The sequence below is a fragment of the Heterocephalus glaber genome, unplaced genomic scaffold, assembly GCF_053883595.1.
Source record: "Heterocephalus glaber isolate CG9 unplaced genomic scaffold, H.glaber_assembly_v1.0 deba00000347, whole genome shotgun sequence".
NCBI classification, from domain to species: domain Eukaryota; kingdom Metazoa; phylum Chordata; class Mammalia; order Rodentia; family Bathyergidae; genus Heterocephalus; species Heterocephalus glaber.
The window spans coordinates 50,869,569-50,895,579 of record NW_028258143.1 but is presented as its reverse complement, the minus strand read 5'-3'; the positions used below and the strand labels follow the sequence as shown (position 1 = coordinate 50,895,579).

General features: G+C 36.4%; 2 protein-coding genes across 5 annotated transcripts in view; one reads left to right on the top strand and one right to left on the bottom strand.

The window, feature by feature from the left end:
- The window catches only part of Tlk1 (tousled like kinase 1), a 152,257-nt gene that overhangs the window by 27,185 nt on the left and 99,061 nt on the right, over positions 1 to 26,011 (top strand). Inside the window, exon 2 of one of the 4 annotated variants that reach the window (XM_004857658.4) lies at positions 875 to 929. The exons of the other annotated variants lie outside the window; for them this stretch is intronic. The gene's annotated coding sequence lies outside the window, so the exon portion shown is untranslated. The remainder of the gene's footprint in view (positions 1 to 874; positions 930 to 26,011) is intronic. 4 annotated transcript variants of the gene reach the window in all.
- Positions 1,301 to 2,117, bottom strand: LOC106010470 (histone H3.3A). The gene has a single exon (XM_013076957.3). It carries the CDS (start codon positions 2,023 to 2,025, stop codon positions 1,615 to 1,617), a length of 411 nt encoding a protein of 136 aa, XP_012932411.1. The 5' UTR covers positions 2,026 to 2,117; the 3' UTR covers positions 1,301 to 1,614.

Sequence of the window (26,011 nt, the reverse complement as noted above, 5' to 3'; positions counted from 1 at the left end):
AACCATATGACATAAAATTTACTATCTTGATTATTTCCAGGTTCTGTAGTGCTGAATATATTCATATCATTGTACAACTCATCTCCAAAACTTCATCTTACCAGACTAACTCTGTATCCATTAAACAGCTTCCTATTACCCTCTCCCTCTAGCCCTTAGCCACCACCATACTTTCTGTCTCTATGAATTTGACTGGTGTAGATACCTCATACAAGTGCGGTAATACAATGTTTGTCCTTTTGTGTGACTTACCTTACTTAGCATAATGTCTTCAAGCTTCATTCATATTGTAGCATGTGTCAGCATTTACTACTTTAGGTGGATAATCTATAGGACATATTCATAATTTGGTGGACACTTAAGTTCCTTCTCCCTCTTAGGTATTGTGAGTAGTGCTTCAAATGGGTGTGCAGATATCTCTGAGACCCTTTCTTTTGATTATGTACCTGGAAGTGGGATTGTGGAACTATAGGGTAGTTCTTTGTTTAATTTTTTGAGAAATAGCTGTTACTGTCTTGTTTTCCATAGCAGCTGTACCATTTTATACTCCTAATGACAGCACAGTTTCTTAACATCCTTTTTGGATAGTAGCCATCCTGTTGCATTCTGAGTTGAGAACTCATTGTGGTTTTAATTTTCATTTTCATAATGATAAGTAATGTTAACATTTCTGGCTTTTTAATTAATATATGTAATTGACAGGTCATAATTATATACTTTTATGAGGCACAGTGTGATATTTTAATGTGTGTTCATGCCATGGAACAGTTAAATCACGCTAATTAACATATCTATCACCTCACTTATTCTTTTTTTACAGGGAGAGTAAATTTGAAATATGCAACTATTTTGAAATATACATTTTTATTTACAGAAACTTTGTATCCTTTGACCAACACTTCCCCATCCTCTCTCCCCTGCCACCTCTGGTAAGCACCTTTCTACTCTTTCTTATGAATTCACCATTTTAAAAGTTATATTTTGTTAGTGCATGCTAGTATTTCTTGAAGATTGAGTTTATTTGGGGAAGTTGGTATGGACATTTAGCATATCTTAATCAATTTCAATCTCATTATCTTCCTCTCCATTTTCTCCTCCTTCTCGCTTGTCCCCATCCCTGTCACTAGAAATCCTGTCTTTTCTCCTTTATTTTAATTATTGATTGTTAATTTATGTCTTTTTTAGAATTCTCACATAAGAAAAAATATTTAACTTTCTGAGTCTGGCTAAGTTCACTTAATCCAGTGATTTCTGTTTCCATCCATTTTCTTACAAATAACACGATTTCATTCTTTTTTTTTTTTTTTTCCCAGAAAAATTTAACAGGTTTATTTATAATTGTTATAAAGTTGAACTGCTGAAACTTGTTCACTGAAACATTTTGACTTGCATTAATGCTTTACATCCCCGCATTATTATTAAAAATTCACACACAAATGAAAATGGAAAAACTGCCTATACCTGATTTCTGTCCCCTATTTTCCACTCGCAATCATGTACTTAGATACCTTTTGACCCCATGGAAAAAAAATATCTAACATTCAGAACTACGAATAACAGGAAGAAGAGAAAAAGCTTTTTTGAGAATGAAATGCTTCCCACCATAATGGACTCTTAAGCACTTTCTCCATGTATGCGGCGTGCTAGCTGGATATCTTTTAGCATAATCGTTACTCGTTTGGCATGGATGGCACACAGGTTGGTATCTTCAAACAGGCCAACCAGGGAGGTCTCACTTGCCTCCTGCAAAGCACCAATAGCTGCACTCTGGAAGCGCAAATCTGTTTTGAAGTCTTGAGCAATTTCTCGCACCAGACACTGGAGAGGGAGTTTGCGAATCAGAAGTTCAGTGGACTTCTGATAACGTCTAATTTCACGGAGCCCCACAGTCCCAGGCCTGTAACGATGAGGTTTCTTCACTCCTCCAGTAGAGGGCGCACTCTTGAGAGCGGCTTTTGTAGCCAGTTGTTTTCTGGGCGCTTTACCACCAGTGGATTTGTGGGTAGTCTGCTTTGTACGAGCCATGGTACAGGGACCTCCTTACCCCCTTCTCCCTCGGCTGGAGCTCGGCGAGCTGGAGGCGGTGCTGGCTTTGGAGAGCGGCGGCGGCGGCGCGGCGGAGGCTGTGAACACGATTTCATTCTTTATGGCTAAGTTATATGTACACCTGTTGATGGGCCTCCATTCCACAGGTTAGCTGTTGTGCACTGAGCTGACACATATCGCTATAATATGAAGTCCTTAATGCTTTTGGAAATATGCTTGAGTGGTATAGCTATTTGTATGTTAAGTCTTTTGAGGATTCTCCATACTGATTTCCATAGTGGTTGTGCTAGTTTATATTTCCACCAACAATGTACAAAGCTTTACAATCCTTGCCAGCATTTTTTTTTTTTTTTGTATTCTTGATGATAGCCATTCTTACTGGGGTAAGATGGAATCTCAGTGTAGTTTTATTTTGCATTTCTCTGTTTGCTAGATATGTTGAACATTTTTTGATGTGCTTTTTGACCATTTGAACTTCTTCTGTTGAGAAGTATCTATTTAGTTCAATTGCCTACTTTTTAAATTACATTCATTTTGGGGGGATTAAATTTTTTTTTGCCATTAAGTTTATTGATACATTTTAGGTATACAATACAGTTACATTCATCATTGGGGTCTTGTACCATTACATGAGTATCTTGGTTCTTATTTTTTTCCCCATTCCCCTGCCCTCCCTTCACCCCCTCCACCTTTCCCTATTTGCGGCGGGGGCTGGGGGGATTAAAATTCCTTATATATTCGGGATATTAATCTTCTATCAGAAGAATAGCCAAGATTTTCTCCCATTCAGTGGAAACTTGACTCTGTTACTTCCTTTACTGTGAAAAAGCTTTTTAATTTGATGTAGTCCTATGTATTGATTTTAAAATATTATTTCCTGCTTTTGGAGTCCTGCTCAAGAACTGTTTGGCTGGGCCTGAGGTTTCAAGTGTTTCCCCTATGTTGTCTTCCAGCAGTTTCAATCCTTCTGGTTTTATATCTAGGTTTTTAAATTTCTTTTTAGTACGGAGCAATATATATATTATGGAAAATAATATATACATGGAAAATTTCATGTGTATATGGAAATTTCTGATATATAGAGAAAACTGTTCTCCATTGGTTAGGATGAATATCCCTGAGCAGTTGTCAGCGTTGCTGTCTACAGGCCATTAAATATATTCAGGAGCTTTTGGTGTTTTCATGGACTTAGGGTTGTAGTTGGAGTCACTCTCTGATAGGTCTCAGCCCTGGTTCTTAGGCTGTGTGCCTGCCACAGCTTCCACAAAAGCCCTCACCTTCTATTTAGTCACCAGCACACTTAGTTTCAGGTGTAGTGCAGTTCTCCTTGTCTTCTTTCACCCTGAGATTTCAGCAGTGTCTGGGGGTCAGGAAAGGCACTGATAGCACCTATCTGGCATTCCCTTTCCACTTCCTGTGCCCATGCAGCCCAGCTACCATGGTTCTCTAGATTTCTCTCAGGCTTGTGTTTGCCATTGTGCTTGGTGCCTGGGTGAGGTGGACAAAAGCCTGATCCAGGACTGTCTCTTCCCACCCCTCTGTTCCGCTTCATTCCCTGAGTATCTCTCTAGGCTAATTGCCCCAGTGCCCCTTGCATTGGAGACCAAAGCTTGAATCTGGACTCTTGTCAGTCAGCAATCACAACTTCTAGCCTCCCACAGTCCTGCATGTTTCTCTCTCACTTGAAATTACCACAACGCCTGGGATCCATTGTATGAGTATCTCAGTCTTCAGATCTGTGTGTCCCAGTGGGTTTGTCACTGGTTTCAGCCCGGACTGAAGTCAGTGGTGGTAGGGCAAGCACTAAGCTTACTTTCTTGGAGGATTTTGGGCATTTCACAAAATGGCACAGTTTGCAACCCATGTTGAGGTAGAGCAGTTACTTCATTTCTTATTCTAGCTTCTTCTGTTTCTATATTTCAACAGTTTGCTGTCTTGTTCAGGTTGTACTTCCGTAGGGTGGGGGTTGATACTTTCCTGTGCAGCCGTGTACATACTAACCTGAGTAAGTACCTCAGAGCGATGTGTGAGTATCGTTTCCTCTAGACCACCATGATGGAATCTCCAAATTCAACTTTTAGATTTGATATACAAGTAAAATTTGGCATTCTGTGCCTGCTTTATTTCACTTAGCGTTAATGTCCTGCATGTTTGTCCTTGCTGTTGCAAAGGAGAAGTTTCATTTTTAAAGGTTGAATAGTATTCCATGGTGTGTATATGCCACCGTGTCCATTTGCCTATTGATGGTACTTAAGTTGATTTTATATGTTGGGTATTGTAATGTTGTAATGAGCATGAAAGTTCAGATGTCTCTGACATTGATTCATTTCCTTTGAATACAGACATGGGATTGCTGGGATCTGAACATCTTCATATATAGTACTTGGAGACAATTATATCTTTTCTACTTAAGTTCTTTGCCCATGTTTTCAGTCAGTTGTTGACCAACCATGTTTTAACAATATGGGTCTTTTCCCCTTCTTATAGTGTCTCCACAAAGTAAAATTTAGTAAACTAACATCATCTACTCCTTGTTTTTAAGAGTAATATCTTGAGATAAAAGGGAGAACAAGTGAGTAGAAGTTCTGACTTGCTAAGTATAATAGAGAAGCTAAACATTCCGTAATTTGTTCTTTAAGTACATAAACATCAGCCTGCCAAGATAAAATAAGTATAATGTGGCAGAAAAGATACAGGATTGATTTTTACATGTCATACAGAATTATTCAGCCACACCTTGCTTATATAGTATAATCAAATAGTGTATTAAGCAGATAAGCTTAGAGAGTTATAATGCTGCATAGAATTTAGGCTTACCTAGTTCACAAAGTTAATAATGCTATGTCAAGCAAATGTGATTTCAAGTTTTTTTTTCTTTTATTTTGTTTTTCTTCATATTTGTAGTGCGAGTTGCAGGAATGTCTTATTCATCATTTAGGCTCAGTAACGTAGAATAGTGCTAATCATATAAATGATCCCTAGAATGGATGGATTCTTCATGAATTCTTCATATAGTCAATGAAAGCAGTTTTTCCCATCTTCTGTATTGTTTGTCTACATTGAGCCTGTGCTTTCTTTTTTCTTTTTCTTCATTCTTATCATCTTACCAGTGTGCTAATGATAATTGAGCCATTGCTCCATAGAACAGGTCTTTCATTGACTCTCATTCCTTATTGCTGTGTAAATAGGATAAATAGGGCCTGACGAAGAAACTCATTATTGTTCTTTCTGATCTTTGCCTCTAAAACATACCATTCATTGTCTTCATAAAAGAACTTATAATAGTCTCCCCAAACCAAGTTTTCCAGTATTGCTCATCTTTTTCTTTACTTTCTGTCTTTCTTTTTTTTTTTTTGGTACCAGGGATCAAACTCAGGACCTTGCACTTGCGAGTCAGGCATGGTGCCACTGAGCTAAATCCCCGGCCCCCAGTACTGCTCATCTTAGTGACTATTACTATACTACCAACCATCCATGTGTATGCCGAAAAATTTTCCTTTCCTTTTCAGAGTCAGTCTACCATCTCTTAGATACCCTTCTGATCTGCTATTGCTCTAGTCCAAGCTACAGTTTTCTCTTATTTGGGTAAGTGCAGTGGCTGCCTAATGGATATCCATGTATCTCTCTGAAATCTCATTAGGCAGAAATGTAGAAGTTATAGTACATCCCAAATAGCAGTATTTTTTTTTTTGGTAGCGGGGATCGCACTTGGAATCTTGCACTTGCGAGGCAGGCGGTGGAACCACTGAGCTAAATCCCTGGCCCCCAAGTAGCAGTATTTAATTTTCTATCTGACTGAAGTAGTTCAACTCTTTTCTTTTTTGTTTTCGTTATTATATAGTTTTACCTATTGAGGTGTAAGAAATTACTGTTCATTTGTATCATCTTATTGAGTATCTATTATATGCCAAGAGGAGTTTATATGTATACAGCATTAATCTTCATGTTAGTAAGTGAAATATTTATTTCCCTTTTAGGAATAAGGAAATACCTGTAGAGGCTGAGAATTACTAAATGGTGGTGGTTTTTAAAAATATTTTTTTAAGATTACATTTTTTCCAATTTGAGAACTTGGGGATGCCTGAAAATGTGCTTTTATTGATTCAAAAATTTTTTTTTAAGTTTATTATATCTTGGGCAACAGTCTATAGACACCTTGGCATTTCAGTGAACAAATACTGTAAAACCAAAAATATTCTTTTGGAGCTTCTATTTTCTTGAGAGAATACTGGCTTATGGATGTGGCTGTAGACTAAAAATGACTTTGTCTGCCAGGGAACTTTAGAACTGTGAACATATGCCTGTTTTGACAGGGGAAAGGGAGCTGTAACATTAACTTACCTGGGCTCTACATGGTGCCTCACTAGTGTTAAATGTTCTGTCAGCCCAGCTGGGATTGGTTTTAGCAGCCATTTCAAATGTCCCGGAGGCCACGCCCACATCCACATATTTGCTAGAAGAACTCTTGGAACTTAGCAGATAGCGTACTCATGACTGAGATACATTAGAGAGACAGTAAGGATTCACAGCCAGATCCTAAGGGGAAAAGGCAGAGTCTAGAATGAGTAGCTGGCTTCCTTATGTTTTTTTCCCTCACCAGAGGGGTCACACCAAGCTTACTTTTTTTCTTTCTTGAGTGAAAATGCAGCAACATGTGTTCAGGGGAAATTTTTTTGCACCAGGGCTTTTGAAAAATAGCAGCCTCAGTCCTGCTATGTTAATTCTTTTATGCTTTTGTACCTAATTGTACAAATTGGAGATTGTGGGGTGGCCTGGAGAGAAAGAAAGACCATTGAAATGTACATATCATCTTTCCTACTTTGCTTTGAGTATTGCTGTTTTAAGGAAATGATCCTAAATTCAAGCAAAACCGTTTCAACAGTTTGGTTGAAGCACTATTTTCAGTAGCAAGAAATTAGGAGCCCCTTGAATTACCAGTTCTAAGGGGATATGAAATATGTTACTCTACATTCGCTTAATGGAGTGTTAGGTAGCTGTGAAAATAATCAAGAAAACATGTCATCATATGGAAAATTGATTTTGTGTAATTGGGAAAAAGGATACAGAAAAGCATAGAAACTTGATGGTATGGATGATCGTCATACAACTTTTCCTGGCTCTGAAATTTCCAAATGCCTTTAAAACACAAATTTCCTCACAAAAAATAAGAAAAGTTTTTATTAGGAAAGTTTTCAAACATTTATTGAAGTAGGGTGGATTTGGCAATTGAGTCTAATGTATCACCACATAGCTTTGATAGCCATCAATTTTAACACAAAAGTTTCTGTCCCTTTTAGGATTTTAATTATCTTAAAAACTAGCTATTTATAAAGACATTTATAAATGTTATTAAAGCAAAACTATACTGCCTTATTAGAATGGCAGCATCAATGTGTAATGAGCTTATACAGGTATGTTTGTGATTTACCTGACACTTGTTTTTTTATGGCAAAGAATGACATTATCATTTTCATACTTAACATTATTAAGGTGTTTTTTTTTTGGTGCTGAGGATTGAACTCGGGTCCTTGCGGCTTGCGCAGCAGGTGGCGAAACCACTGAGCTAAATCCCTGGCCCAACATTGTTAAGGTTTTATTTGGGGGGAACATTTTTCAAAAATAAAAATTTATTTGGTAGAGAGGGTGAGTTGGGTAACTTCATGAATTTTCGAAAACTCTGTATGATTGCCAGTAAAGAAAAACAAACTCTTCCAGATGTGGTGGCACAGACTTGTAATCCTAGCACTCTGGGAGGCTGAGACAGGAGGATCTCAAATTCAGGCCTAGCCTGGACAGTTTAGCAATTTAGCGAGACTCTGCCTCAAAATAAAAACAGAAACAAAGGCTGAGAACATAGCTCAGGCCCTGGATTCAATCCCCAACATAAGGCAGGGCACAAAAAACCCTAAACAAGCTGATGGACAGAAGTTTTGTTATAAGCCATTTTTTCATTGTAAGCAGCAAATGACAAATATGTCATATCATTAATTTTCAAGGTTTTTTTTGAGATAGTTTCTCCTGTTTTGTTCAGGCTGGCCTAGAACTTGAGGTGATCTTCCATCCTCAGCCCCCTGAGTATTGGGATTACAGGTATGCTCCACAACGCCCGACTCATGGTTTTTGTTTTTGGCTTTGGTTGAGGGGAGGTGGCAAATGATTGAAAATGAAGATGTTAAAACATCTTTGCCAGGAGTTACTAGAAAGCATAATCTTAATCGTCTTCAGTTAAGAAAAAGACTGGAAGAAAATAAACCAGAATATTGACATTGGTTATCTTTGGATAGTAGGATGATGGATGGTGTTTTTGTTTTTGTTTTTGTTTTACCTGGGGATCAAACTTGGGTCCTTGCGCTTGTGAGGCAGGCGGTGGAACCACTGAGCTAAATCCCTGGCCTGATGTATGGTGTTTTTGACTTTGATTTTTTGCATTTTTGCAGTTTTTTTTACTGTTAGCAATTTTGGGTTTGTGACTATAGGAGTAAAAAGAGAAGTGAAATTCCTTCTCTCTCGTGAATATTTTGTTAAAAAAATATTCTATGAATATATATTCATAGATACAAAAATCCTCAATAAGATACTGGCAAACAGAAAGATCATACATTACGAGCAAGTAGGATTCATCCCAGGGATGCAGGGATGGCTCAACATACACAAATCAATAGATGTAATATATCACATAAACAGAAGCAAGGACAGAAATCACATGATCATCTTAGTAGAGGCAGAAAAAGCATTTGACAGAATCTAACATTCATTCGTGGTAAAAAGCCTGAAGGAAACAGGAATAGAAGGTCTTTATCTCAATGTGATAAAAGCCATCTGTGACAAAGCAATGGCCAACATCATACTAAACAGAAACTGAAAGCTTTCATTCTACAATCGGGAACAAGACAAGGATGTTTGCTATCACTATTCCTGTTCGGTATACTTCTCCGAACATTAGCTAGAGCAGTTAGACAAGAGAAAGAAATAAAAGGGATACAGATAGGAAGGAAAGAAATAATCGTCATTTGCAGATTGACATGACCCTCTACATAGAAGATCCCAAAAATTCTACCAAAGATTCCTAGAATTAATAACCAAATTCAGTATATCAGGATACAGAGTCAACATTCAAAAATCAATAGTGTAGCCGGGCATCGTGGCATATGCCTGTAATCCCAGCACTTGGCAGGCTGAGGCATGAGGATCACTGCAAATTCGAGGCCAGCCTGGGCTACATGGTGAGTTCAGAGCCAGCTTGAATTACAAAAAAAAAAGAAAAGAAAAGAAAAGAAAGACAAATGAAATACTTAGGAATTAACCTAACCAAGGAGGTAAAAGGTCTCTACAATGAAAACTATAGTACTCTGAAAAAAGAGAGCTAAGAGAATATCAAAAAATGGAAAGATACCACCTATTTCTGGATGGGCAGAACCAATGTCAATATGGCTGTACTTCTAAAGCTGTTACACAGATTTAATGGAGTCCCAGTCACAATACCAATAGCATTTCTCACAGAACTAGACAAAGCAACCCTAAAATTCATATGGAACTAGAGATCTAGAATAGCAAAAACAGTTCTGGGCAACACAATCCCAGACTTCAAGTTATACTGTGAAGCTACAGTGACAATAAATAAATAAATAAATAATCAATCAATCAGTCTTGTTGATCAATGGAACAGAATAGAGGATGCAGAAACTACTCCAGGCCCACTCAGCTACCTTTGACAAAGGGGCCAAATCCTTTTGATACAGGGGGAATAGATATAACTCCCAAATCTGCTAGATGTCAGATATGCAGAGTTTGTGTTCCCCGAAGTTGAAGAATGAATTCTAAGGAACAATGGAGGTAAAGAGTAGGAAAATTAATAAGAATAGTTCCTGAGAGACAGGAGGGGTCCAGAATGGGTTGCCAACTAGCCCACTTCTCAGGGAAGTTTTACATAGCAAAAGTCATGAGGGTTGTGTACAATGTGGGTTAAAAATCATAATCATCCGGGCCGGGGGTTTAGTGCACTGGTTCTGCTGCCTGCCTCACAAGTGCAAGGTACTGAGTTCAATCCCCGGTACCAAAATAATAATAATAATAATAATAATAATAATAATAATAATAATGAAGGTATCACAAAATATCATAACCAGTAAGATTACGAGTATAGTCACTTAGGTAATATTGATGTAGTAGTAACAAGGGTATCTGGAAGACATCATTAACCTTGGTTGATAATCAGTAGTCGTGGTCTTAGTGGGTGGGAGAAAATCGCCTACCCCCAGTGAGATGATGTCTATCCATATGGAAAAGCTCAAAAGGGTGATACCAGTAATCTCAAGCTTCTGTTCATCCATTAGGGAAGTATGGAAATCTGGCCACTGTGACTTCAATCTTTGGACCCACCTCCAGCCACAGCTGTAATGTGTTCTCATCCTCTGCATTGATTTCCTTGAGGGGCCAGCCCTGTCTGATTCCCTACAATATTTCTACCTGATTTAGCTCTATCACTTTTGCTGGAGGGAAGAGAGCCTCTTTAATAAATGGTGCTGGGAAAACTGGCTCTTCAAATACTGAAGATTGAACCCAGACCCAAGTCTCTCACTGTGCACTAAATTAAAATCCAAATGAGTCGGGGCCTGGGATTTAGCTCAGTGGTTTGGCCACCTGCTGTGCAAGCACAAGGACCTGAGTTCAATCCCCAGTACCAAAAAAAAAAAAAAAAAAATCAAAATGAGTCAAAGGTCTATAGTATATCCCTGCAAAGTCGCAGTTCAGAGTATGTGGCCTCAGTTGATCACAGATTTTTCCTTGGAACCTAACTAATAATTGTTTGAGAAAACCCTCACAATTTCTTGAAAACAGCAAATATCCTCCACAATTTTTTTCTTTTGGGCGGGAGGTTCCTAGGTAGCCAATCCGAGAGCATAATTCATTTCTTGCTGCTGATTGGCTGCTGCCCTATAACCCATCTCTGGCAGATGCACCAGCATTCCCGCATCATAATAGGTTGCTGTATCATGTAGCTATCTCAAGTGTTCTTGGTTTTGTTCTTAAAGCCCTAAGATCCTTAAGATGCCCAAAAAAAGCCCTATACCTTTTTATTAATACTTTATTAATACAGTATTTTTTGTACTACTGTATTTATTTATACTTTATTAATACAGTATTTTATTAATACACTGTTTTATTAAATTACATAACCAAGAGATGTAGCATATTCAGGGTTTAAACTACAAAAATAGGCATTTCTCTGACCATATCTGAAATTTGTAGTTTTCCACAATTCATGGGTGCTCTAGGAATATAACCCTTGCGAAATTTGAGGGTCCACTATAAACATTAGAAAAGAAACAATCTTCTGGAAGACAAAATAGGTAAAACACTTGAAGACATGGGTATAGGCAAAGACTTTATGAACAGAATTCCGGTTGCTTAAGAAATAATACTAAGAATTAATAGATGGATCTCATCAAATTAAAAAACTTCCACACAGCAAGGGAAATCACCAACAGAATGAGGAGACAACCTACAGAATGGGAAAACATTTTTGCCAGGTACTCCTCAGACAAAAGACTCATATCTAGAATATATAAAGAACTCAGAAAAAATTAGACCCCTCAAGTTCAAAGATCTAATCAAAAATAGCCATCTGAAATGAATAGACATTTCTCAGATAAACAAGTACAAATGGCCAATAAATACATGAGAAAATGTTCAACTTTGCTGGCCATTTGAGAAGTGCAAATTATGACAACATTGAGATTCCATCTTATTCCAGTGAGAATGGCTATCATCAAGAATTCAGCCAATAACAAATACTGGCAAGGCTGAAGCGGGTGAGGAAACACTTTTTCATGGTTGGTGGGAGGGTAAACTCGTACAACCACTATGGAAATCAGTGTGGAGATTCCTCAAAAAACTAAAAATATAAATTCCATTTGACCTAGTTATTCTCCTTCTAGGTATCTTCCCAAAGGAATTAAAGGCCTCATACCACAGTGATGTATGCATACCCATGTTTATAGCAGGACAGTTAATAACTAAATCTTGGGAGCTACCTATATGTCCGTCAAAATATAAATAGATGAAAAAGACACCGTATTTATACATAATGGGTTATTACTCTGCTGTAAAGGATAAACTCGCGTCATTTGTAGAAAAATAGATGCACCTTGAGACCATAATGTTAAATAAATCAGACACACAAGCTTAAACATTACTTGGTTTCTCTTATATGAAAAACTCAATATATAAGACATGATAGAAAAAAAGAAAGAGAAAAAAAGTTACTGTAATCCAGCATAGACAATGTATCTAAAAGTGTGCCTTAATTTGGTATAATTGTCTTATGTGTTTTATATGTTCTTTGGCCTATTAGTCTGGTTGTTAATCTGTATGTATGATAATTAACTTTAAATGAATCTGTGCTGGCCAAAAATACATATTATTTTCATAAAGCGAACAAGTTGGTACTAGGAAAGAAGTAGTAGCAAAACATTGTTGCAGTTGAAAGAAATTTGGCCAGATGTGGTGGTGATCGCCTGTAATCTCAGCACTCAGGAGGCCCAGGCAGGAGGATTGCTGTGAGTTTGAGACCAGCCTGGGCTACATAGTGAGTTCAAGGCCAGCTTGAACTACATAGCAAGACTCAGCCTCAAAAAGCCAAAAGAAAGAGAGAAAGGAAGGCAAGGAAAGGAAAAGAGAAGAAAGAAATTTGGTATAAGTCACTATTTTTAAATGATTGTATATTTTTGGAAGACTGTAGTATAACTTTGAGGGCCAACCAAGCATAGAAGTTTAAAACTTTGAATTTGGCACTTTGTCTTGACAGCTTTTAGATTGTATATACACAAATAAGAGAGAAATAACAATGACACACTTCAAATACTGTCCAAAAATGACAGTTATAATCATTTGTAGAAACACGAGTTGATTACACCCTGGGCTGTTTTCATCATATTCTATAAGGTTGAATCATGATCAACCTATTTTATAAGTTGAAAATGGCTGAGCATCTATAGCTTCATTCATTTCAACAGTAATTTTTCATCGTTCAAATTGATTTAGTTAACTTGTGCATTTACAATATATTATTTGGTTGGCATTTCTATTAAGATTGTAAGTAAATACTAACATTTAAAACCTTTAGGTGTTTTTAGGGGATAAGGTGATTTAATCATTGGAAATATATTTATAGGGCAATTTTATGATCTTAACATGGGTAATGCACTGACTTACATGTTTAGATCCTAAGCTTTTGGAATTCTCTGAAGATTAACAGCAACTTAGAGATGGGACAGATGAAGAACATTTTTATTTTCACCAAACAGGATGATTTGTATTAAATGTGTCTCTGTGGGCAGGTAAGGGTTCCTAAGCATAGTGTAGTGTATTTTGTTAGAAATTGTGTGGATAAAACTTTAGTTTTTCTTCCTTATTTGAAGGTTTTAGCTAGATAAGTAGAAAGTTAAAATAAGCCAGGATGTTCTCTTTAATAAGATCTTTTTGTTGTTTTCTCAAATTACTTAGCATGCAATGGCAAGTTACTTATTTTACTGGGGCTTCATAATATTATGTAAAAATTATTGGCTTGTATATTCTAGGAACCTCCAAGATCTTACATGTATAATCTTACTAAATTCGCACAATCAGTTAACTCTGTATCCTCCTTGGGAACAGTCTTCTGAGGTAAACTGTTATTACCAGGATTTTACAATGAGGAGTTCATTAGCCATAGATCTGCGGCTTAAAGCCAGGCAGCCTGGCTTCTTAACCCTAAAGTAATGTTGCTACAATAAATGTATATAGATATCCATTTTAGGAGTCTGGTGAGGGTCATAGATATGATGTTGATGAAATAATATAGTGGAGCCACTGGATGAACATACAGAATATTCTGTCCTTGTTTATTATAATACATTGTTTTAGATTATGCTTGAATATGTAGGTAGTATTCAGTTTTAACATCTTAAATATATAGTACATGCAGCATCCTTCCTGGTCAGATTTACTTCCCTGTTGCAGATGGTATATTCTGTGTCCCTTCTGTCATCTTGCATTAATGGGGTAGAATAACAGGCCAAGACATATCTCATGGCAATAATCATCACTGTCCTTTTTACAGTACTTATCAAATTGTTACCTTGGTGCAGTGAGATTTTAGGAGATGAGAATACTGGGATGTTTCACTTTTATAATTCCATATTGTTTATTTCAAAAAGTACCTATTATGTTAACATGGGGAAAAGACATCAAACCAAAAAAGGTTCATGAATAATTAGTACTTACAGACAAGATACTATTTTAACTTTCTAGTGAGGAGAGGCTAATTACCAGGTCAGATTTTACCAACTTCCTATCTTGGAGAACTTGCTTCTTCCTACAGTTACATCCATGCTAACGCTCTCTTTTTCTCTCCCTGCCTTTGTGTCACACACACGCTCATACTCTCACAACTGACCCTTCTTTTTGGACCCTTCTTTTGAAATAGAGATCCTTAGTTGAGTAGATACAAATGTAGCAAAAGATATTATAGCTTAGCCCTCTCAGTGTCTTTTTTCTTTTAAAATGAGGATTAATGTTAATATAGAAATATTATAAGGGCCGGGCATTTAGCTTAGTGGTTTTGCTGCCTGCTGAGCAAGCATAAGGACCCAAGTTCGATCCCCCGTACTCCCCCCCCCAAATATTATAAAAATATGTTTATAAATGTATAGACATGTACATATATAAACATGGTGAGAGATTTTTTTAAGTAGCAGATTATAAGCATGAGGCTAGAAGAAGGGGAACTTGGTTAATTATGTTATTACCACATTAAAATAAAGAAATTAGGCATGGACATATATTCCATTCTATCCACTAAGAACTTCTAACTAAGAAAAAAAGGAGGCGGCTTATATGATATATATTAGTATGCTAATATTTATTACACACTTGTATATTAACCTACATATATGCTCACAGTCATTGGATGCTTCCTAAGTGACAGATTAGTTCACCATATAAACTTGTTACTCTAATATAACTCTATGAAGTATGTACTTTTATTATCTTTATATTACATATAAAGAAGTTGAAACATGGAAAAGTTAAGGAACTTGGCTAAACTTACACATCTTATGTGTGTTTATTGTTGGTGAAAGAAAATTAGTTGTCAGACTTTTTACTAATAAGAAAAAAATTGAGATTATTTTTATTCTTTAAGGTCTTGAGAGTATAGAGAAACAGAAACTCAGTTTACCACTGATGCATGGTACAGTTCCATATATCTGAACTTTTTATCTCAGTGTATCTGAATCTTTTGCTGAAGGTATTAAAATAAAAATGCTTAAAATGCCTGGGAATGTTAAAAAGATAGGTGAAGTATTAATCTGACTGAGAGTGATTTTAGATTAGACTTGTCTTCTCTTTACCACAGGCTTATGTAATTGAACATAAGGTTTCTGTACTTCTTTGATTACTCTTTTTAGTCATTTGGGTAAAATATTTGATATGTGTGTGTATGTGTGCATATGTGTTATATATAAAAACAAATGTATGTGTGTGTGTGTGTAGATGGATATATATGGCTCAGAGATAAATATAGATAGTATGGTGAAACAGAATACAAACAGACATATATTCATATGGAATATGACATGAGCAGAGAAGTATTTTAAATCAGTGGACAAAGGTTGAATTACTGAGAAAGTGTGCTATTTTTATTTGGAAAAAAAGTTGTACGTGTGTGTGTGTGAATTAAAAATGGATTAGAGCTCCAAATGTTAATATCTAAAATCATTAGAAAAGTGTAGGACTTGTTTTTATTAAGTTTATATGAGAGAAAGGTTGTTAGAAATTAAAGATATTGGGCTGATTTTGTGATAGCTCATTTATAATGTTCATTTAACTTCCCCCAAATTAGAATATTTTATTTTTTAAGATAAATAAAATTGTGGAATAAATGATGAAATACAGTGTAATCAACAAAAATAATAGCTGTGTTCACTAAATATATGATACAAATACTGTCTATGAAAATGGGAATGTCTTATTTATTATATGAAAATGGATGTTTACAATCAGAATCAGAAGTAATTTTAGTGTTATAAACAATATAGCTTTCTTGAATTTTGTTTTTGGTCTCCCTTCCCCTTCTCCCTTCCCCCCCCTCCCCCCCTTTCTTCCTTTTGGAGACTCTTGTAGTGCAGGTTGGCCTTGAACTCACTATGTAGCCCAGGCTGGCCTCCAACTCAGAGGCAATCCTCCTGCCTCAGCCTGCCACGTGCTAGGATGACAGGCATACACCATGATGCCTTGTTTCATGTACTTTCAAGTACATTAAAAAACTGGTGAAAAGGAATGACTTATAAGATACTTTTATCTTATTAAAATACTATCAACTTTGTTGTAGTTTTTCTTTTTTAATAAAAATGTTCACTGCCTTACCAAGTTTAACATGAAGGGTGTTAATAAAAGAAAAACCTTAAATGTTCTGTAGAAATCATCTTATGAAGCATAATATGAAAACAATTAAAATCTGGAATGAACGAACATTTTTAGATTTTAGGAAGTTTTAGATTTAAAAATGTAATATTATGATGACTCAGCAGAAATAGACTCTACTATTAGATATTAGTGAACAAACTAATTTTTTTTACCTTTTGGTAACAGATACTAACTTTTTCAAACATGCTTCCTAAATGTTTTGTGTTTTTTTTTTTTAACCATCTGTCAAAGAAGATGAAGGCTTAGGCAATCAATTAAAGATTATATAATGAGAAAACTTATTGTCATAAGTAAAAGTGGTATAAATATACAGTAATGTTGAGTAACCAGAAGTAATAATACTTTCAAATACATCATCTTTGCCACTTGGGAAGTTATACTTTTATAACAGCTAACATTTATTGAGTTGGTGAGTGCTAAGTGATGTGTGAAAGACTGGGAAAGAAAAGAGAAAATACGTACTAGAATGAGGCATGAGAAAATAATAGTTTTGAACTGTGTGCTTCATTCAGGTTTCTTTAAAAATTTTTTCATACACAATGTGATTTCTAATTTGGGCAGTGGCAGCTCACTTTTATATGTCTTGGGTTTGCAATTGTAAATTTGAAGATTGGTTTAGTAAGAATAGTAGCATGCAGCATAACAAGAAGACTGTGTGTATTGTTTTTTTCTTTTTCCTTTGTTTTTGGTTTTCTGAAACTGGATCTTGCAGTTCATGCTAGCTTTGAACTCATATAGCTCAGGCCGACCTCAAACTCCTGGTAATCCTCCTGCCTCAGTCTCCTGACTGCTGGAATTGCAAGTGAGCAGCATCATGCGTGGCAAGGTTGATGTATTTTGAAATGGGACATTTAAGAATATTTTACAATTTTTACAGTATAAACACTTACTATACAGTAAATAATTTAATGGATTGTGGCTAAGAAAAAAAATTTTTTTTTTTCTTCAAAAAGTATCAGTGTGGTGTAGTGGCACATCAGTAATTCCAGCTATCTGGGAGGTCAGGGCAGGAGGATCAAAAGTTTGAGGCCAACCTGGGCAATTTAGCAATACACTGTCTTAAAAGAAAAAAAATTTGGAAATGTAGCTTAGTAGTAGACTGCTTGCCTAGTATGAGTGAGGCCTTGGTTCAATCCCTATTTAAAAAAAAAAAATACAGGGCCGGGGATTTAGCTCAGTGGCACCGTGCCTGTCTTGCAAGCGCAAGGTCCTGAGTTTGATCCCTGGTGCTGCCAAAAAAAAAACTCCATTGTAATTGAGGACTAAATTTTTGGATGTGTCAGAAATAACAGTTTTCATTCTTAAATATTTGAATCTTTGAAATGTGCTCTTTAGAACAGTAGTCAATGAACTAATTTTGCATTTTATGTGGTTAAAAAAAGCCAAAGAACAATACGTTAATGACATGTGAACTTTGCATTTTTAGTACCTACAGATACTCTAACTGAAATACAGTCAACTTCTTTTGCATTACAGTGGCAGAGCTGAGTAGTTGTTACAGAGACTGTATTTGCTGTTTTTGTTTGTTTTTGAGACAGGGTCTCACTAGGTAGTCCAGGCTGGTGTTGAACTCATTTTGTAGCCCTGGCTGCAATCCTCCTGCCTCAGCATTCTCAGTGCTGGGATTACAGGCATGTGCCACCACACCTGCCTCATATTTGCCATTTTTGTCACTCTGTACTGTTCTTTGGTGCATGTATTAGTCACCTTTCTGTTGCTGGGACAGAATATCTAACCGAAGACAGAAGACGTGACAGAGAAAAGCTGCCTACTTAATGGCAACCAGTAAGCAGAGAGACTGGGGAGGAGCCTGAGAGGAAAGGACCAAGGACCAGATACAGTCCCAAAGTCACCTTTCCGTGACTTACCCAGACATATCCAGAAATGTGCTTTACTAATCTCCTAGGCATCTCTCAAACCAATCAAGTTGACAGTATTAACTTTCACAGTGCACTACATATTTCAGTGCTGCAGTTATAGCTTGATGGTATTTTGAGTGCTACATCTGTTGCCAGTCTCTAATAATATTACTTATTATCAGTGCATATCTGTCATGTCAAAACAAGAAAAGGAAAGGAAAATGCTTTGTGTTTGTGGTGCTAGGAATTGAACCTAGGGCCTTGTGGATGTTAAGTGTGTGCTCTGCTGCTGAGGTACACCATCAGCCCCCTGCATGGCATGCCTTTACAGCACATCAGAATTTGGGTGATTTTTGTTGTTTAGATAGCAAAACATTGTTCTGATTTTATAGTAACACTAAAGCTGTGGCAGAAAAGTAGAATTTATGTTGAAATTACTTGACTAAGCATATACTGCAGTATGCCCAGCTCTCAGGAAAATAACTAGAAAACTTGAAGTATAGAATAGTTTGTTTCTAAAAAAGAAAATGAGGCTGCCACCAAAACAAGTTTTCTTTCTGCTAGCTTGCTTGTTAGCTAAACAAGTAGTGCCATTTACTAATGTTGAGTTAATTAAACTACGTTTGATGGCAGCAGTCAAAAAATTATGTTCAGAGAAATCAGAATGGTTTTAAATTATTACCTTTTCTGGCAAGAACAATTGATTTAAGTTGAAGACATTTGGAGCAACAATAACAATTAAAAAACAAGGAAATGATTTAGAGTGGTCTTCCTGGGCTCTTGTTAAGTGGATAGATGTTATTGATGTTACTCAGTTGTTTATTGAAGGACTCAATGCGATGTTTGAAGTAGCAGTAAAATTAACCTAATAAATATTCTTTGTGGAGGAACTACAGACAATATTTTCAAAGTTGAGAAAACACAAGTACAATCTGAAGTAGAATCTGCTAAGATGTGCTACAATGAGTGATGAATAAATATGTGTATAGCAGAAAAAAGCCTTAGTTGGGTAAATTTACAAAGCTTGCAAAAATGTAGTCAAAATGGGCCCCTAGATCATGAGCTATGATCTCTTACTTCTATAACAGTCTCTTACTTAACAGATGAGCCCCTAAACATCCAGCTGTTTCTGTAAGACCTATGTAAATAATGAGCGAAATTACACGTCAAATGAGGGAAAGACTTTAGATTCAGTGGGCCAGATATGGCGCCCAAGGAGCTTATCAATTGTGGTATACGTTTGTTTCCTGGATCTCATGGCTTCCCTGGCTATTACCGCTCTTGGGACCCCTCAATATTATCTGTCTAATCCTCTGCTTTGGACCGTGCTTGTTTCGCTGTTTTCAAAATTTCTTACAGGAACGCATGAGGGCATTTACCAACCAGACTTCACGGAGCTCATCATGGCAGGGTACCAGCCACTGCCGCAGGGGGAAAAAGCTCCACCTACCGCTGCCCCCATCATCAGATCCAGGTTTAGCCCTAACCTTCGACCCTTGGTCAGCTGGAAGCAGCTCCAGAAGAAGAGACCTGCACCCAACAACCATACAACAAAAGCCTGGAGTGATAGATTTCCCTCACCCTAACATGGTTACCATATATAGTAGCTGCCATTTTCTCATAATGCCCTGCTCTACCTCCCTACCTAAAGCCACTCCAAGATGGCTTCTCCCACCAAAGGATGACCTTCTTTCCAACATGCCCCTATTCCTGCCGAAAAGGTAACCTAATACTTGCTGTCCTTCTAACAACTAGTATCATCACTGGCTCCTCCAGTCCCTAGCCACTACCTCACTCAACCCCACCCCAGCTCCTATAAAAAGCACTCCCTGTCCTGGCCGTATTTCGTCTCTCCTTTGTTCAGAGACAGCCCGGCAGATTGTCCCTGCAATAAAGCCTTGTTGCCTGGAAAAAAAAAAAATGTGGTCAAAACCTGTAGTTATTCATGTGTTAGTCATCAGCAGTAATTTGCAGAAAATATTTGACTATCAGTTATTGAATTAGTACTGAATGTCATTCACTGTCATGGAATTAAAGTGGCGTTGGCTGCATGAAGTTTTGTAAGAAACAGGCTGAATATCTTGACTGTCACCATTGGTAAAGTTCTTTACAATTGTTTGAACTAAAAGGTGAGGTTGAAAATTTTCTGAAAAAAAGACTGACCACCCTTAATCACTGTTTGTCAAGTACAGTGTTGTATTGTTTAGTTTTGAAAATTAGCTTTTTCCCTTTAGATTGGGTAATTTTAAAAATGGATTTAACCTAAAATTACAAGGCAAAATACTACTTATATGTGAAACTTATAGTGCAGTAAAGTCATTTCATTGACACATGACGTTTGTCACTGTGATGTTGTTTTATATATTTCTCATGCTGTTAAAGAAGTTAGATCTTTATGCTGGCATGAATTTGCATAAACATATTTTTTAGCCTTAAACTATAGTTCTGTCAGCATTTTTTGGATACTGATCCAAGTGCAAAGAAAATTTCTTATTTCAAAATCCACTTAATTCTGCAATTGAGAAACTGCTACCTAACCTTTAATTGGAATTGATTAATCTGCTATGTGATGACATACTGAAAGGCAAATATCAAAAGAAGAATCTAATAGAATTCTGTATCTGCCTTGCAAGTAATAAATATACTCAATTAAAATCATATGCTTGTAGGGCATATCTCTGTGGAAAGACATTTTCAAAGGTAAATATATAAATCTCATTACAGATCAGCATTCACAGACTATTATTTGCAGTAGCTTTTGATAATAGAAAACCTCAATAAAGTGAAGCATTATCACTCAAAAGGAATCCCATTATTTTTACTAGCCAACTTACATTATAAAAATATACTCAGGTGGGCCTGGTGGTGCACGCCTGTAATCCCAACTCTGAGGGAGGGTGATTGAGGCAGGAGGATTCCAAGTTCAAGTCCTGCCTGGGCAGTTTAGCAAGATCCTGTCTCAAAATGAAAACTAAAAGGGTCAAAGGATTGTAAATGATTGAAATATGTTACATACCTTCATGAATTCCACAAAATGAATATAAATAAATAAGTAAATAAGGGCTGGAGATACCTCAGTGGTAGTGTACCTGTAGGTTTGATCCCACACCCCTGCTCATGCTCTGTGTGTGTGTGTGTGTGTGTGTGTAAATACTCAGTTATATCCTGAGTTTTATCAGTAGAGCTTTTAGAAATAATTTTGCTTGTTATGTAAATATGTAACTTTGCTTCTTGTGCTGAAAGGAATAAAATATGATTTATCCATTTAAAGATTACAGATCCTTGTTCTACAGCAGTGTTTCTTGAAACATTAATGTATATAGTAATTAGCTGGGGATCTTTTTAAAATGTACATTCTGACTCCAGAGGTCTGGAGAGGGCCCAAGATTTTGTATTTATTATAAACATGTTAGTTGGCATTGTTGCTATAGGTACTTGGACTGCATTTTGATCAGCAGGACTCTAGTATTCAAGGTTAGATTTCTAGACAATGACAGTAACATTTGTTAAGCATCTGTTATGTGTCAGGGGTTATTCCAGGGGCCCTAGCATATATTTCCTTTTTAAAAAGTCTTAAAAACTAAAAAAAAAATTAATTAAAAAAATTAAAAAATAAAAAAAAAAAAGGGCCGGGGATATAGCTCAGTGGTTTCGCCGCCGGCTGACAAGCGCAAGGACCCAAGTTCGATCCCCGGTCCAAAAAAAGAAAAAAAGAAAAAAGTCTTAAAAACTTATTAGCATGTGTTAATGGATACAGGCAATGTTGAGCAAGAATTTTTTGGTTAGAAAGTGGTTTCTGTGGCTGTAGACTCTTTTAAGATTTCATATTGGAGGGCTGAGGTCCCAGAGGAAGCTGTATAGTTGAAAAAAATAATGGAAACAAAATACCTCAATACTGGATCTCCAGTTCATAGTGGGACTTAAGGTCGTCATCTTCCTGCTGTGTGTCAGTGTGGCATCACCAGTTACAAGCCAAAGAGTAGGCCTACTATGGAGTGCACATATGTCTTGCAAATAATTTTCTCCCAGTATTTTCATTTTGTAACTGTGTTTTAACGAGCAAAATTTTGATGAAGTCCAATTTATTGATTTTTTTAAAATTTTAAGTTATTTTTAGAAGTTGTGCTAAAATATTCATAATACAACATTTACCATGTTAACCATTTTTAAGTTTATATTTTAGTGATGTTAAGTACTGGATTATTGTGGTCACCACCATTCATCTCTAGAACCTTTCCATCTTCCTCAGCTGAAATTCTGTATCTATTCGACACTAACTCTAAATTCCACCACATCTCCCAGGTTCTGACAACCACTATTCTACTTTCTCTCTCTAAATTTGATTATTCTAGGAAATGTTATGCAATGTTTGTTCTTTTGTGACTGGCATAATGTCTTCAGTGTTCTCCATGTTGTAGCATGTGTTAAGATTTACCTCATTTTAAGGCTGAATAATAGTTGTACATATATACCATACTTTATCCACTCATCCCTTGATGGGTACTTGGATTGCTTTCATCTTTGGGTATCATGAATAATGCTGCTGCGAGTGTGGATGTACAAATATCTGAGTCCCTGCTTTCTTTTTTTTTAATACCGGGGATCGAACTTGGGTCCTTGCGCTTACAGGGCAGGTGGCTCTGCTTTCACTTCTATTATCTGTTCACAAGTGAAATTGCTGGGTCCTGTGGGAATTCTGTGTTTGTTTTGAGGGACTGTTTTATCTTTTTCCACGATGTCCACACTATTTTACATTTTCATCAGTGTTGCACAAGGTCTCTACATCCTTGCCATGTTAGCTTTCTGTTACTGTAACACAATACTTGAGATAGTCAACTTAAAAAGAGGAAAAACTTATTCGGGCTTACAGTTTCAGAAGTTTCATCCCATGGTCATTTAGCCTTGTTACTGTTGGGCCTGTGGCCAGGTAGCATATCATGGTGGAGAGCATGTGGTAGAGCGAAGCGTCTCACCTTAAGGCAACTGGCAGATAAAAGAATGGAAGGAAGAAGGACCACAATCCCAAGAGCTCCTTCACGGGCGCGTTGTCAGTGTCTTCACTTCCTTCCACAAGGCCCTACCTCTTAAAGTTTCCATCACCTCTCTATAACCCCACTGGCTGGGGACAAAGCTTTCACTACATGGGCCTTTGGGAGACTTTCCAGATCCAAACTGTAGCACTTGCAGACACTTTTTTTATTATTGTTATTAGTAAATAGCAGCCATCCTAACTGGTTGTAAATGAGAAATACAATTTGCATTGCTTTAGTGATTATTTGTTTATTGTCTTTGGAGAACTTTTGTTCACATCTTTCATTCATTTTAAAAATTGGTTTAGTTTTTTTGTTAATGTCAAGTTGGAGTTCTTTATATATTCTAAATATCAACCCCTTATCAGATATATGATTTGTAGATATTTCCTCTATTCTGTGGGTTGTCTTTTTGCTCTGTTGATTGTATTCTTTGTTGCACAAAAGTTTAATCTTGATGTTCAACTTATTTTTCTTTGATTTTCTGTTCTTTTGGTGTGCAAGAAATTATTCCAAAAGTCAGTTCCATGAAGCTTTGCTTTCTTCTAATAGCTTAATAGTTTTAGATCTTACGGTATTTGTTCCGTTTTGAGTTAATTTTTTATATGGTATAAAGTCCAAGTTCAAGGGTCCAACAATTGGGGGGGAGCATATGGATGTCCAGTTTTCCTAGTGCCATTTGATAAAAGACTGTCCTTTCCTGATTGAGTGGTCTAGGTGCTCTTGCTGAGTCATTTCATGCGATGGTTTATCTTCTGGGCTATTTTGACCCTTTGGTCTTTGTGTCTGTTTTTATCCTAGTACCATGTATAGGACTTTAGTTTTGTTTCTTTGGGTATTTTTTTTTTTTAGTACTTTAGTTTTAAAATGTGATTTAATGTGTTCAAAGTAATTCTGTGCAAATGAAGAATGATAGTTTTTTATAAAGCAAAAATTCAATAGATTGTAAACTCTAGTGCCAAGATTAAGACTTTGCAAACAGTAGGTGTTTGAGAATCCTAAATTTAAGGCCATAGGGAGTCTGAAAAGAACAGAAGGTCTTGGATTTAATCTTGGGATATTCACAGTTAAGAGACAATAAGAAACAGAAAAGGTATGGTAGAATTTTGAAAATTAAAAATTGTATATTTTTGTTTTATTTTCATTTTTACTCCCAGTGAGGAATAGGAGTTTCAAATATAGTAGCGGGATCCAAAAAAAAAAAAGATGAAAGCATTGGTTGTATTAGGGATAATGTGATATAAATCATCAACTTTTGAAAAGTTTTAAATGACAATATGAAATTCAAGCTAAGGTGATATTTTAAAAAGACATAACTGAGAGCAGAAGAAGGCAAGGTGTGAAAAGATGCCAGAGAGGCAGGGTACATGTGAAAGATTTTTTGGATGTTAAGAAGAAATGGGATTGGGTCGGGGATTTAGCTCAGTGGTTCTGCCACTTGCCTCAAAAGCACAAGGTCTCAAGTTTGATCCCTGGTACTAAAAAAAAAAAGAAGAAGAAAAGAAGAAATGGGATCAGAAGCAAGAGATGAGAGTTTGCTTCTTACACAAAATTATTCTTTTCTGTGGTAGAAGAAAAAGGAGTGAATGGAGAAGACATTCAGGAACAGGGATGCAAATAACCATGTAAGGGTGGCTACTATCCACCAGTCCTCCATCCAGATGAGGTTGAAAGGGTTGAAAGGTAAAGTGTATAGGAAATAATTGTTAAACTTTAGGGGAAGAATGTTAAGGTACGTGGAAAGGTCTAGTCTAGTTTGAAAAAGTTCTCAAATCCTTCCAAAATTTGGATAATATTCTCTCTGCTCCCTTTGAGAACCACTCATTTAAGTCACTTCTAGGTTCTTATCCATAGAGAGTCAGCATACATAGATAAAATAATTTTTAAGGGTTTGAATGAACTTTAACTAGAATTTAGACTGTTTAGTCTGCACAGTAGCGATTACATGAGGGTGCAAATCCCCCCTTCTCAACGTGATTGTTTAGTAATAGGTGTTACTTCAATGATCTGTTTTATCTATATGTGTATGTTTAATCTATCCAGCAGAAACTTAAAACTAAAAATATCAACTGTAAAATCTGTCCTGTATCTTCAGGTCTGCACCAACAAAGTCAGTCAACTTCAGGGTTGAAAATATTTGGGGAGAATATGTTGCATCTGTGCTGCATAACTATAGAATTTTTTGTCCTTGTTCCCTAAAATATACAGTTTAAAGAGTAATTTATCTAGCATTTATACTATATTAGTTATTTTAAGTAATCTACAAATGATTCAAAGTTTAAGGGAGGATTTATATGTATACACTACATCATTTATATAATACTGAAGAATTGCTTTACAAAAATTCATTAGAGAAGTGACTCCAATAAAGCAGACCTTCACAATTTAAAATGTACTCACTTAAATAACATATAGAAACAAAATAAGCAGTAATATCACATTGTGTAAAAGGGAGATTACAGTATGAGCAATATTTTTCAGATTGTGGACTTCTAGCTCATTAATGGCTTGTGAAATGAGTTTAATGGTTCAGAACCGATGTGTTGTCTCCCCCCTACACACACACACATTTCTTTAATGGATTAAAATAGCATAGTCCTGGACCTCAAT